This window comes from Phyllostomus hastatus, unplaced genomic scaffold, assembly GCF_019186645.2.
Source record: "Phyllostomus hastatus isolate PE091 unplaced genomic scaffold, TTU_PhHast_1.1 phas_contig_840, whole genome shotgun sequence".
Taxonomy (NCBI): domain Eukaryota; kingdom Metazoa; phylum Chordata; class Mammalia; order Chiroptera; family Phyllostomidae; genus Phyllostomus; species Phyllostomus hastatus.
In genome coordinates this window covers 234036-247170 of record NW_025333970.1, presented here as the reverse complement: position 1 = coordinate 247170, position 13135 = coordinate 234036, and the positions used below count along the sequence as shown (strand labels likewise).

The following is a 13135-nucleotide window of genomic DNA, read 5'->3' as shown; positions in this document are numbered from 1 at the left end:
CACCTGTGGGACTGGCTACCACACTGAAGAGTGCAGCTCTAGACCAACTTCTCCCATGTGCCTCAGGTTACAGCAGCGATTTCCAACCTTTTTCATCTGGAGGCACACATGAACAAAGTACTGAAACTCTGCAGCACACCAAAAATATATTTTTTGCTGATCTGACAAAAAATGGGTATAATTTTGATTCATTCATACCAGGCAGCTATTGTTGTGTTGGCTGTTGTCATTTTTTTATTTGACAATCTAAGGGAAATGAGGTCAGTGCCCCTGACTAAACAGTCAGGTACTACATGTTTGAAAAATTCCTGTCATACAGCAGTTGAAAATCACTGGTTTCTATTCAGAAGAGAAGTGACATGTCTGGAGTTACGGATCCTGAACACACTCATTACACCCCCTACCACCTGTGCCGGCAGCTCCTACTCCTCACTTACTGCTTTCCTTCCCATTTTGTCTTCGTTGGCCTGCTGACTGTTCTCATGGTTTCCTTTTTATCATTGGCAAAGAAAAAAATTGCACAAAATGATTATATCCCCTACTGAAGATAAAAAAAGGAATAAGCATTTAGGTATTTAGGCCATTATATCAACAATGATGGTAAACAAATGGTATTGTTTTAGTTAGTAATTTCAAAAGCCGTTTTCATCTATTTCAAGTAATTACATATCTGGTTGGCCGGTTCCACCACTGGTACATCATAGAAAAGAACTGAAATGTCCTTGGGTGATTCTGTGATGCCAGGGAAATTTTTAATGATGATTGAAGCTTTGACTACATTCAGGATACACATAAGGTCTCTAATTAGACCTGAGCTGCTAAGGAACTGGTGTTACTGACCCATTCCTAGTAGGGTTTTTTTGCTGCATGAATTCTTTGATGTCTAATAAGGGCTGAACTTACCCGAAAAGGCCTCCCACACTCCTCAAACTCGTAGGGTTTTTCACCTGTGTGGACTCTCTGATGCTGCACAAGACCTGAGCGCCCACTAAAATCTTTCCCGCATTCATCACATTTATAGGGCTTCACTCCAGTGTGCACTCGGTGATGTCCGACAAGATGTGAGCGTTGGTTGAAGGCTTTCCCACATTCATCACATTTATAGGGTTTCTCTCCAGTGTGAGTTCTCCTGTGCTTACTAAGGGCTGAGCTGTGACCAAAGCTTTTCCCACAGTCGTCACACTTGTAGTGTCTTCTTTCCCCCCGTTGCCTCTCTAGCCTGCCCTCACTTTCAGAGGCATCTTTGGATTTGGGATGCTGAGGAATATCTTTGCTCACTCTGCTGTTTACCTTCCCGAGAAATTCCCTATCCTTGGGCACATCTTCCTTCCGGGACAGCTCTTCATTCTCAGTCCTGGCTTTATCACCTGCAACAAACAGGCCCTATTTTAAGCTTTAGAAGCAAAGAACCTACAGGAGACAGAACATACAAGTATTACATATGATTTATTAAAAATTGAAAGTCACACAAATGAGGTATTTGGCACCATCAAAAGATTATGAAGATAAAGGGAAGGCAGCAAAAGGCCAGGCAGAAAGATAGCAGCAGGATATAATATTTAGGAATAGATTAGGAAGAGAGGAAAAGACAAAAATGTGGATCCAGGGGTCATCTGGCAAACCTATACAAAGGCAGAGTGGTAAATGTAAACAGGGACTACAGACACGCCCAGGATAAATAAGAGTGTGGGAGGAACGTGGTGAGCAAGAACCATCAGAGTGAGAGGGAGAAGCAGGAGGGGACAGCGGGTGACCTTGTGCATGTGCTGGATTGAATTCTTTTTTCTGAGATCATCAGTCCTTACCTGTGTTCTGTCAAGAAAAGTGACTACGTTTGGCTGACTCTTCCCTTGGCTTCAGTGACACCCGCCTTCTGCTTTTCTATGTCTCCTACATCCTTTATAGAATCCCCCTCCACCCTTACTTCACCGAGGTTCTTTCACTGCATTATATGTTCTTCCTGGTCAACCTTGGCTATACCCACGTGTTGTCATCTACCCAGATGACTCCTAAATCTCCACCTCCTCCTATGCCTTTCTCCCAGATTTAGAACATTAATTTAAACTATACTGCCTGCAGGATTTTACTTACTTGGATGTTTCACAGGCACTGCAAATTCACAACATAAAAACTGAATTCAGCCCTGACCAGTGTGGCTCTGTTGGCTGGAGTATTACCCTGTAAACCAAAAGGTCACAGGTTCGATACGTGGTCATGGCACACACCTGGGTTGCAGGTTCAGTTCCCAGTGGGGCACATGTGAGAGGCAACTGATCAGTTTCTCTCTTGCATCACTGTTTCTCTCCTCTCTCACTCCCTTCCCTTCTCTCTAAAATTGATAAGCTTATCCTCTGGTGAGGATTAAAAAAGAAAAAACACAAAAAACAAAAGCCTGAATTCATGCCAGCTCTTCTTCCCACACAGATACAGGCAGACCCTGGAGATATTGAGGTTTGGTTACAGACCACCAACACAATGCAATGACTACAATCAAGCAAGCTGTAACCTTCTTGCAGGTGGAGGGTCATGCCTTCTATTTGTAAAAAACACATCTGTGAAACGCAATATGCTAAACCCAATGAAACGAGGTCTGCCTGTACAGCCCCTTGTGACTTTTCTTTCTGGATGACACCATTATCTTCAAAGTTGCCCAGACGTGGACTGTACTAAAATACCACCCCCCCATATCCAATCAGATTGTTCATTCTACAGTAAGTATTCTTGATTTCCCCCTTTTCCCTCCCCAGTTTATTCCTGCTCTGGCAGACTACCCTGTATATTTGAAAGTGGTCTCCCCCTACCCCTGGTACGAACATCTTTTCTCTGTATTATACCTGTTATTTCACTTACAGACTTCGGAAAATAGAGAAGAAAACAATTTAATTATCTTGAAATATCCTTTGTCTACACTGACATATAGTCCTTCCAATCTTTTTCTATGTCATTTTTAAGAAACGGAACCACAGACAGTGGTTTTTGTGTCAGCCACTTCTCTACGTAAAACACTGTAACAGACCTCCACCTGAAGGCGTGAAGTTCGTTTCCTCCACATGGTGCTCAGGAATCTTCACCAATGGCCTTCGATTTTCCCGCCCATAAAATTCTTCACATTAAAACCAAACTCAGAGCTGGTGCTTCTCTTAGGGTGTGTGATGCTCTTCTGCTTCTTTCCCCTATGGTCCTCTCTGCCTGGAACGTCCCCCATCTCAGCTCACGTAAACACACTGATGCCTCACAGGCCTGCTGTGGGGAGCTACCCGAAGAACTCAAGCATCTTATTCTCTTAGGCACCTCACAGAGCTGCTGCTCAACAAATGTTCAATGAAAAGAGGCATGAACAGAACAGGATCTCAACCTCACCTCTAAAGCCAACAACAGCCAACACTCTACATTAAAGCACTAACAAGCTCCTTTAGATTATACATGTGAATGCGATGCCCTCCAGATATCAGCCAGAAGTATCTTAGCCTAAAATAACTTTTCAGATGAGACAAACCACCAGGCAGGGACCCCAGAGAATGAGAGAGCCACACTGGGGAGATTTATAGAGGTGAGAATGGAGTCAGGGAGGCGTCATAGACACAAGTGTTTCCACAGAGGGCTGGGGCACTGGAAACAGAGTTTGGGTGAAATGGGTGCACTCTGTGTCCTTTTCAGTGTAGCCTGAGGATGCATGAGACACCCTCATTTTAATTAGGGAGCAACTTAGTGGGATGGGGAGCAAACCACAACCAAAACCCTGTCAGCCTGACGTGCGGACACAAACCAACCAAACGCCTGCTTTGCTGACTGACTCTTGCTCTCTGCTCCACTTCCTCCAGTGTGGGGGGGTGTTATATGGATTGAACTGTGCTCCTACAATTCATAAATTGTAGTTTTCATCCCACTGGGGCTGCATTTGGAAAAAGGGTCTTTACATAAGTAATTAGGGGTAAAGGAGATCGTAAGGGCCGGGCCCTAACCCAGCAGGTACAAGAACAGAGAGAGACACCGGGTGGGGGTGGGCACAGTGAAGAGGCCATGTGGGGACAACAGGGGAGCCCTCATCAGAAGAGCCCCTTGGTCTTGGACTTCCCAGCCTCTGAAACTGTGAGAAAACAGAGTTCTGTTGTTTAAGCCCCCAGTCTGCAGTATCTGTTCCAGCTGCCCTCACAGACTAACACAAGAGGTCATGCAAGTCCCCCTGCTCAAAATGGCAATGTAAGGTGATCTGGAGACAGGATCACCAGATACCAACGGGTATTAAGTATCATGCCCCACCTGTTAGGCCAAAGAATGTTTTTAAGTCTAATGAAAAACAAAAATATAATTTTCGTGGGGGGCAAGGGTAGAAGGGGGATGACCTCTCCCACAGGGAGGTAGAGGACAAGGGGGGAAAGCTGGAAAGGAGAAAGTGACAGCAAACAGGCTCCTCTAATGAAGGAGGTGCTTCTTCCCTCATACATGAAAGCTGCTCCTTACCACTCGCCTGGGGTTCCTGCTGGGTCTTCTTGGGGAGGAGCTGGGCAGCCAGTGACTCATGTGGCCTCCCCGAGGGGGCCAACTTGTCTAGGAGTGTGTCCTGTCTTTCTGACTGGGCTTGGACCTGGGAACAAGGAAGCATGATTGGGCTCATAAGGTAGATTTTCTTGAAAGAACTGAAGAACTCCAGAGAAAAGATCAAAATGAGCATCTGCCAGGGACCGTGGACATAGAAAAAAGGACCAATTCTTGTTAAGCTGCAAATGGCAATCATGACCAAAAATGGAGAGAACCCTAGAGGCGAATCACCATCATTCTGGACACTGAGAGTGACATTCAGTGTATCTTTCCACAGGGATGTGCTGAGGCCCAGGATTGCAGTCCTGCACCTCCGAATGGAGACCAACTCCCACCACCTTGGCGTTTCTATGGTCACTGCTGACCAGTGGGGCAGCCACCAGCACAATGTGGTTACTGAGCACTTCAAACAGGGCAAGAAAGAACTGAGATCTGCAAAGTGTGAAATACATGCAAATATTGAACATAATACAAAAAAGGTACAATACCTCAATTTTATATTGATTACATATTTTAGGTTACACAAAACATACTATTTAATTTTACTTGTTTTTATTTAAATGGGGCTCACATTTTATTTGTTGGACAGTGGTGTTCTGTAATATCCTTGACATCTACTAACCCCAAACTGAGTACTCCTCTGGGAAGCGAGATTTCTTATTACAAGGTAGCCCATCCTATTACGTGTGGATGTTAGAAAAATTCTGTTTTATTGATACGCGTTTGCCTTCCTCTAACTTCTCACTGACAGGTTCAGTCTGACGTCGCTTTACTGTGCCCTGTCCCCCAGCCTGTTGTTCTCCAGGGTCACACGGTAAGTAACTGTTCTTCCAGATACTTTTTCTTGGCTGCTCCACAAGCCCTGCCCGACACTGCCCCTCACAGCCACGACGCCCCTTCCCACGTGCTCCGGAGGTTCATCGAGCTCCCTCTCCAGCTCTTCCAACGCAGCCACCGCCTCCTCCCCGGTCTCAGGGTGCTGCGCCTGCACCCACGCTCGCAGGTCTGCAGGCAGAATGCTCAGGAACTGCTCCAGTACCAGCAGGTCTAGAATCTGCTCCTTCGTGTGGCGTTCTGGCCGCAGCCACAGCCGGCAAAGTACGCGGAGCCGGGCCAGAGCCTCCCGGAGCCCCGGGGCGTCCCGGTAGCAGAGCGCCCTGAATAGCTTCCGACAGAGCTCCCGCCTGCGCGGCCCGGTGCAGCCCCAGCCTCCGCAGCGCTCTCCTTCCTCCACCGCTGCTGGGCCTCGCTGTCCCCCAGGGGCCAGGGCTGTGGCCATTCTGTGCTGACCCTCAGATCAGTCCTCTACTTGGGATCGATTCGAGGAGAATCTTGTAATCTCGTCTCAGAGAAATAACGAGAGGCTGGGAACCCAAAAAGCACCGGGGCTGACGCGAGGACACGGGTCCCAGTCTAACTCAGCACAAGTCAGACCTCCGGTCCCGCCTGGTCTGGCGAACTCTCAGGGGCGCCCGTGAAACCGACACCGGCTCACACCCGGCTCAGCGGGTTGGTTCGGGCTGACCTGGGACCACTCGCAGCCGCAGCCGCGGTCCTCTCTGGGAGGTGGCGCGGGCGCTCCCCCAGCCCAGTCCCTAACCAGGCCCAGGACCTGTCCCACGCCTCCCCGCCGGGGCCCCAACACTGTCCGGCCCCCAACACCTTCCGGCACAGGAAGGAACCAGCGACAGAGTGCCCTAGGCGGGCGGGGATAAAGGCCGCCCCCCAAACACCAATCAGCACTTCCGGTCACTCTAGGAAGCCCGTCTCAGTGGCCGCAGCGCCTCCCAGTGGCCGCAGGCCCTCCGCGGAGGACCCAGCCGGGGTCGACTGGCTGACTGGAGCATGGGGGCCCGCGAGCCCGGCTTTAAAAATCTTTTCCCCTCTCAAGGTCTTTCCAGTTTATTTAGTTAAAAAGCTGTATGAATAAGGACAGGATTCACAAAGTTCAATATTTAAAAAGAGTAAGTGTCCCCTAGCACCTGGTTTCGACCAGTTTTTCATAACGCGGAACATCCTGTCTTCTACACAAATAACAGCATTTCTGCTCCTTTCCCCCTCTTACCGATTGCTTTGGGGGATTGTTCATAAAAGACATTCTCGGTCTTGCTCTTTTAAAAAAAAAAAAAACCAACATAACGTTCAATCGTATGTGCCACAAATTTTGATAATTACCCCGTTGGTGTTCATATAGGTTGTTCCAATCTTTGCCTTTTCAGACGCAGGCACAGTTAGTGTCTGTGAGCAATACATTTCTTATATACAACGGCCAACCCCTCGCACACATTCCAGAAACAATTACCGAGCAGAGTACCCGCATCTGTGCCTTCAGGGCCAAGTTACCAAACATTGAACCCACTACGATGCCACTTACACACTTGTCAACACATTACATTTTAACCTTTGCCAATCTGATGGGTGAGCAATGCTTAATTTGCCTTTCTCACACAAATATTTATCATTCACCTACTATGCCAGGCACTGTTCTGGAAGCTGGAGGTACACGTTAAAGCAAAACAAAGCTCTTGCCTTCATGGGATTTGTGTGTAACAGACAAACATGGAGGCAAGCAATATAGGAAAACAGAGTGTACTAGATGGTGGGTGTCAGTGCAAAGGAGAAAAATAAAAGAAATATGGGGTTTACGATTGGAAATGGAGGGTGGCACTGAGGCATTTGGAGGGCAGGTGTTTCAGGGAGAAAGACAGCGAATGCAAAGGCCCGAGTGGAGTGTTTGAAACACTGTAGGAACATGATGGATGCGCCTGGAGCTGTGGGAGCAAAAAGACGAGGGGAGATACAAGGGCCTTGGATGAGTATGAGGTCACTGTTTTTTACTCCAAGATGGAAAGCCATTTGGATTTTCTAAGCAGAGGAGTAGCATGACCAGACCTAGGTACTGAACAGGTTTTTTTGGCTGCTGTGTCAAGAATAGGCTCATGAGTGAGGGGTCTGGGCAAGGGCAGAGGTGAGAGGCAAGCTGGGAGGATACTGCTACCTTGCAGTGGGGCAGACCTGCCTAAGTGTGACACAAAACCCTAAGGACATAACCGGAAAGCCACAGAGGAAAAACTAGGTACAACTGGCGATGCAAAAATTTAGAAATTTTGTATGAAGAGAATAAAAGTTACAATATAAGCTCAGAGTAAAACATGTCACAGATCTAAACACAGGGCTGATCTTCCTAATATGCTAGTACCTCTCATTAAGAAATAAGAAAAATAAGACCCTGGCTGGTGTAGCTCAGTGGATTGAGCGCAGGCCTGTGAACCAAAGCATCGCCAGTTTGATTCCCAGTCAGGGCACATGCCTGGGTTGCAGGCCATATCCCCAGTATGGGGTGTGCTAGAGGCAACCATACATTAATGTTTCACTCCCTCTCTTTCCCCCTCCCTTCCCCATCTCTCTAAAATAAATAAAATCTTTAGAAAAAAAGATGTAAGAAAAATATGACTAAGCCGATAGAAATATCACAAAGGATTTAAGTAAGCAATTACTTATAGAACACAAATATTATTAGACAAAAATGGTGCACACTATTTTTGTAAGGGAACCTGGAAAGTCAGTTTGTATGTGAAATATGCTAATTCTTAAAGAGTTGCTATAATTTTCTGTTAGAAACAAAACAAAACAAACCTATGTGGGGCACGAATGCTATCTCTGGTCCGAGATGTGAGCAGCCCTGGGAATCAGCAGTCTAGTCACTCCCCCTCCCCCTTGGCACCCCCCACCTTCGGCACACCGTAATTTGTTCCAGTGTCATAAAACAGCTTTTGTGTTTCACCATGTTTTTAGTGTTACTAAGTGATACGCTAATAAATTTCATCATTAACCAACAATTCATGTTTTTTTTTCAAAATAGTTCCTATGTTAACTCTAAATTCACATTTTGGAGATTATTCCTCCAACTGCAAGAAAAGTAGGGAGGAGGAGAAGGGACGGGGAAGAGGAAGGTAAACACTTCAATTACGTGAGCTACTTACTTCTGAGCAATTTCACAAAACGACCACCAGCCAGTCCAGCAGGTCACATGCCTGGAAGCTGTGTTTACGTGACTCTGGGGTGCATAGCAGGGGGCTCAGAGCTGTCACCATCAGGTCTGTAGCCTGCGACTTGGTGTCCCCAGGAACCAGTGCCAGGAGCAGCTCCGTCCACGTCACCAGGGCCCCTCCCCCACGAGGACTCCTCCGTTCCCAGATGTGTGACGTGCGCAGCGACTGGAGGCCAACCCGCCATCGGTACACCAATGGGGCCCCTCACGCTGCGGGTCCTCTGAGGGTGGGGGAGGCCTCAGTTCAGACCAAAGCATTTTCCGTAGTGGTTGCTCCGTGTGGCCTGTCCTGGTGCAGGTCACCTGATGCCGACTGAGGCTGAGCTGTGAGGAAAAGCTCCGCCATACTTGCCCCAGAATGGCTTCCCTCTAAGGCAGGTCCCAGATGCCAGTGAGGTGGGCTCCCAGTGGAAGTTTTGCCACAGAGGCTGCAGGAACAGGGTCTCTCTCCAGGATGAATTCTCAGGTCCAGTGAGGCTTGAGTTCTGAGCAAGTCTTTTCCCACATTCATCACACTTAGATCTTCTCTCTCTCGAAGTGTTTCTCTGATGTCTTTCTGTCTACCCTTTGAGGCCTAGGGTGTCCCCACATCCAGGAACCTCTCTGCTGGTTCGGCCACATAACTTTTCTTGGGATTCCACATCTACAGTAAGATGCTGCTTTTGAATCAATTGTTCTTTTTCAATTCTGATCCCATCATCTGAAATGAAAAGCACAGCATTCGAATATCACTGAAATACACAGGAGATAACATTATAACAGTGCCATAGTGTGCCGTACCCCATCAACCTATAATGCACGTACTAGAGGCACATGGCTCATGTACATCAACAAAACGGTCTGACGTTTGAGGAGGACACTGGAAGATGGCAAACAAGAGGACTAGGGGATGAGATGCCAGAAAAGGGTGAAGAAAAGTCAGGAACAAGAGTGACCCGATGAACAAGCACAGCACAGAAGAGAATTAAAGGCCCAAGAATGGGTCTGGCAGGGAGGCCAGTTGTCCAGAGGACAGGGATGGCAGAACAGACCGTGGGAGGATGCAGGTGACAGTGCAGGGACGTGGGGACAGACAAACATCACAACTGTTCTCGCAAAGGAGACACCAGGAACCTGTCAGCCTGAAGCCACACTGTAGGTCATTCAAGACTCACCAGAGAAGGTCCTTCACCAGACCCGACATGCTCACCTCTCCTGACCCCAGAATTCCTCTGCCTCTGCTTCCTGTGAGGGTCCTCTGGGCAGAGTTCCAACACCCCAGGCCAGACTCACAGCCAATTCCTCAATGGTCTGTGGTTTCTGGGGGGGGAAAAAAGTGAGATTGCTCCACTTAAGAATATTTCCCCTGAAATAACCCCACTTTAGGACTCAGAGTGAAAGGCAAATTTGTAACTTTGCAGGGATAGTGCAGGGAAAAGCAGTAGGCTTTGTGTCAATTACAGACATTAAAAGAAGAAACTGAGGAAAAGATGACCATCTGGATAACTGATGAATGAGGGCACAGTAGAGTCAGACCTAACCTGGGCAGAGCAGCCAGGGACTCCAGTCAGAGTGTCATGACAGACGGAGTGCACGGGGTCCATGAAGGATGGAGACCAGATGCAAGGTCAAAAAGGAATGTTGTTGAGGGCAGAGGAGCCGTGTGTCTCTGTGGATTATGTGTCCTCCTGCAAAGCAAAGGGTTGCCAATTTCCCAGTCAGGGCACAGGCCTGGGTTGTGGGTTCAGCCCCCTGTTGGGGAAACTGATCAATGTTTCTCTCCCTCTCTTTCCCCTCTCTCTAAAAATAAATAATAAAATGTTCAAAAAAAGAAAAAAGAAAGGAGGGCAAGTTTTTGAAACAAGCATGATTATTTACAACTTTTATCTTCTATGGCAAGACTTCCCTGGCACAGTAAAGTCACGGTGACAAGGACTGGAACAGCAGTGTCATATTTAGTGAAAACAAATGATGTACATGGTTTCAATATTCTAATAATAGCAGACTTAGGAGGGCCACTGGTTTAAGGAAACCTGGATTACCCACAGATCAGCATGGGCTGTGGTTAAAGACCCAACTGAAATCCTGTCATGTTCTCTTACATGACGTGGGTTAACCTCTCTAAACTTTTATTTCCCCTGTAAAAAAATCTTAGAGAATTTCCCTGAAAGGTACAGAACATTTCTATACTCTTTACCTATAATCGTAGCACAATTGCAAAAACAAGAAAATAGTGCTACAATGTGACTAACTAAACCCCAGGCCTTATTATATAGAGTGCTTTTAGAATAACTACGGAAAGCATTAAATTCCATGCCTGGTACTTAGTAGAACCCAGTAAAGGGCTGCAGCTGCTATGTGACCGGGCCGTCCTAGCGCTGGCCCCTCGGTTTCTGGGCACAGAACTTCGGAGAGTGCAAGGGCGCCGCCTAGTGTTCCCCCTGCACTTGCTTCCACCAGGCATCTTTCAAACACACCTTCAACCTCCCCAGCCCTTGGAGAAAGGCTCTTTCAGGAATCAGTCACGAAAAGAATACGAGGCCGCTACTAAATGTTGCTTTCCACTAGTTTAGATCTTATAAACAATAAGATAATATAGAGTTAATCGGCCAGCGTACAACACCTTCTCCATTTATCCTGAACGCAAACCGAACTGGCACATCATCGAATAGAACCACCACAAGCGCCGGCCTTCGGTCGTCCGTGTGCTGTAAGCCACACGGACCTGACAGACCACAAAGCACGTGGGAGTTGGGGCGGCGCTTCCAACGCGGGTTTAACAAGGAGGCGGCTCTTGCACCTGCGCGGGCACTATGAGTCCCAGGCCACCGCGCCCCGCTCTTTCCGCCAGTCTTACCCGGGCCAATGAGACGGCGGCCGGACCCCAACCAGCCCCTCTCCAAGCCAACACCGCGGAAGTTTAGTAGAAAGTGCGACCGCCAACCGGCCCGGCTTAAGTGCAACCCCAAAGCCCACCTTCAAAAAGCATAACGCGAGCCCAACCTGGAAGAAGTGCACTGACGAATCCAATCCAGATAAATTTCTTACATAAACCCCCGAACCCAAGCCCGCAGAAAGCTTCATGTAAGTTGGCTCCGAAGGAGTGCACCCAAGAATCCGGTCCGGAGGAAGTGCTCACTTAACTTGAGCCCGGCGGAAGTGCACCCAAGAATGCTGTCCGGAGAAAGTGCTCCCGTAATTTGGACCCGGCCGAAGTGCACCCAATAATCCGGTCCGGAGGAAGTGCTCACGCAAATCGGGCGGCAGAAAGTACACTCATGAAACCAGTCCCAAGGAAGTGCTCTGTAAATTCGGACCGGACTCAGCTCCGCCAAAGTGCACTGGCGAACTCGCTTGGTTCTGCCCCTCACTTCCCTACCAACCCCGCCCTCTCCCGTTCTTCGCGCCTCCTGGCTGCCACTGAGCCAATCGCATGGAGGGGGGCCTGCCGGACCAGCGCTGAGTGGGCTGCGTACCTGAGTGCTGTCTTGCGGGCAGAGGAGAGAAAAGGGACCATGTTCGTTCTGCCCCAGTTGTCAGCTGTGGGTCACCGCTGGAGGCCGGCACTTTCAAAGTGGGGACGGCCGAGGGAACGGGCTCTCCCTATCCCCAGGGCAAGTGTTTCACGTCCTCTGAATTGTTAAAGTGACCTCAGTGTCTTTGGAAACGTTTGACTTTAGTACTAAGTCTACTCGAGCACATTATAAAAGAAAGAACCCAGGAATCCACAGGGGTGTGATCAGGTCCAGACTTGGCCACCAGCTGGCCGTGGTCCTGACCCAACCGGACCACCGGGTCCCGGGATATGGAGAGCAGGCTGGTGGCGGGGGCGATGCTCAAGAGTATTTGGGAAAAGCCTGGCCAGATGCTCGGAATGACAGCTGTTTTACTGTGGCTGGGGCACAGCGGGAACACACGGCAGGAATCAGAGGAAAGTGTTAAGAGATGGGTCTTGGCCTGAGGAGCCCACAGTACGCCCGGGGAAACGATATCTGACGCTTAGAAGCTTCTGATACGGATTTGGGCAAAAGCAGGACATCGTGCTAAAGGTGTTAAACTACAAAACCTTTTTATCCCCCACCCCACCGGCTCTCTCTTGATTTGTTGTCATGTTTTTTGTTATTTAATTTCATTTGAAGTAAAGGAAAATTAAATTTTAAATGATCACTATGAATTTTACTATTGGCAAAGATATTGTGCAATGCCAGTTTAAATGCAAATATAAAAGCATTTAAATTGCACGTGGAATCATCCAAATTACACACAACTCATACCTGAGCCTCCCACACTGAGGTGGGCAAAAGTAGGTTTACAGTCCCAACACAAATAAAATTATTATATAGGAATACTAGACTGTTTCTCGTACTCACAATTGGAATGCTATGTTTGCCCATCCGGAATATTCACTGGAAATGCTGTAAAACTGACTAGTTGCTCTTGACAGACACACATTCTACCTGATGAGCAAAGACTGAGAGGACAGGGAACAGAGGTCAGCTCTCCTTCACCTGCGCTGCCATTTTGGGTGAAGTTGCCTAATACAGGGAAGTGACACAAATAAGAAGG

At 48.0% G+C, this 13135-nt stretch overlaps 1 protein-coding gene across 8 annotated transcripts; it reads right to left on the bottom strand.

Moving 5' to 3' along the window:
* Positions 1–231: 231 nt before the first annotated feature.
* ZSCAN16 (zinc finger and SCAN domain containing 16) lies at positions 232–11688 on the bottom strand. 8 transcript variants are annotated; one of them, XR_006787104.1, is made up of 5 exons: positions 11546–11667; positions 10111–10257; positions 9780–9889; positions 8523–9290; positions 2275–4585 (listed from the first exon to the last, which is right to left on the bottom strand). XR_006787104.1 is itself a non-coding variant. In XM_045850688.1 (3 exons), exons 1-3 carry the CDS (start codon positions 5816–5818, stop codon positions 847–849), a joined length of 1038 nt encoding a protein of 345 aa, XP_045706644.1. In that variant the 5' UTR covers positions 5819–7868; the 3' UTR covers positions 232–846. The 8 variants fall into 8 exon arrangements, 1 of the variants encoding a protein (XP_045706644.1); XR_006787105.1 differs by lacking the exon at positions 2275–4585 and having other exon boundaries at positions 7865–9290; positions 9745–9889; XR_006787103.1 differs by lacking the exon at positions 2275–4585 and having other exon boundaries at positions 7867–9290; positions 11573–11680.
* Between the last annotated feature and the right edge of the window lie 1447 nt (positions 11689–13135).

Bases quoted from the DNA above. Each gene is read 5' to 3' on its own strand.
- ZSCAN16 (XM_045850688.1), bottom strand. From the start codon at position 5,818: ATGGCCACAGCCCTGGCCCCTGGGGGACAGCGAGGCCCAGCAGCGGTG. The intron at 4,586-5,443 runs GTGGGAAGGGGC...CCTTGTTCCCAG, and splicing joins TCGATGAACCTCCGGAGCAC to GTCCAAGCCCAGTCAGAAAG. The intron at 1,368-4,443 runs GTATGAGGGAAG...TGTTTGTTGCAG, and splicing joins TGGTAAGGAGCAGCTTTCAT to GTGATAAAGCCAGGACTGAG.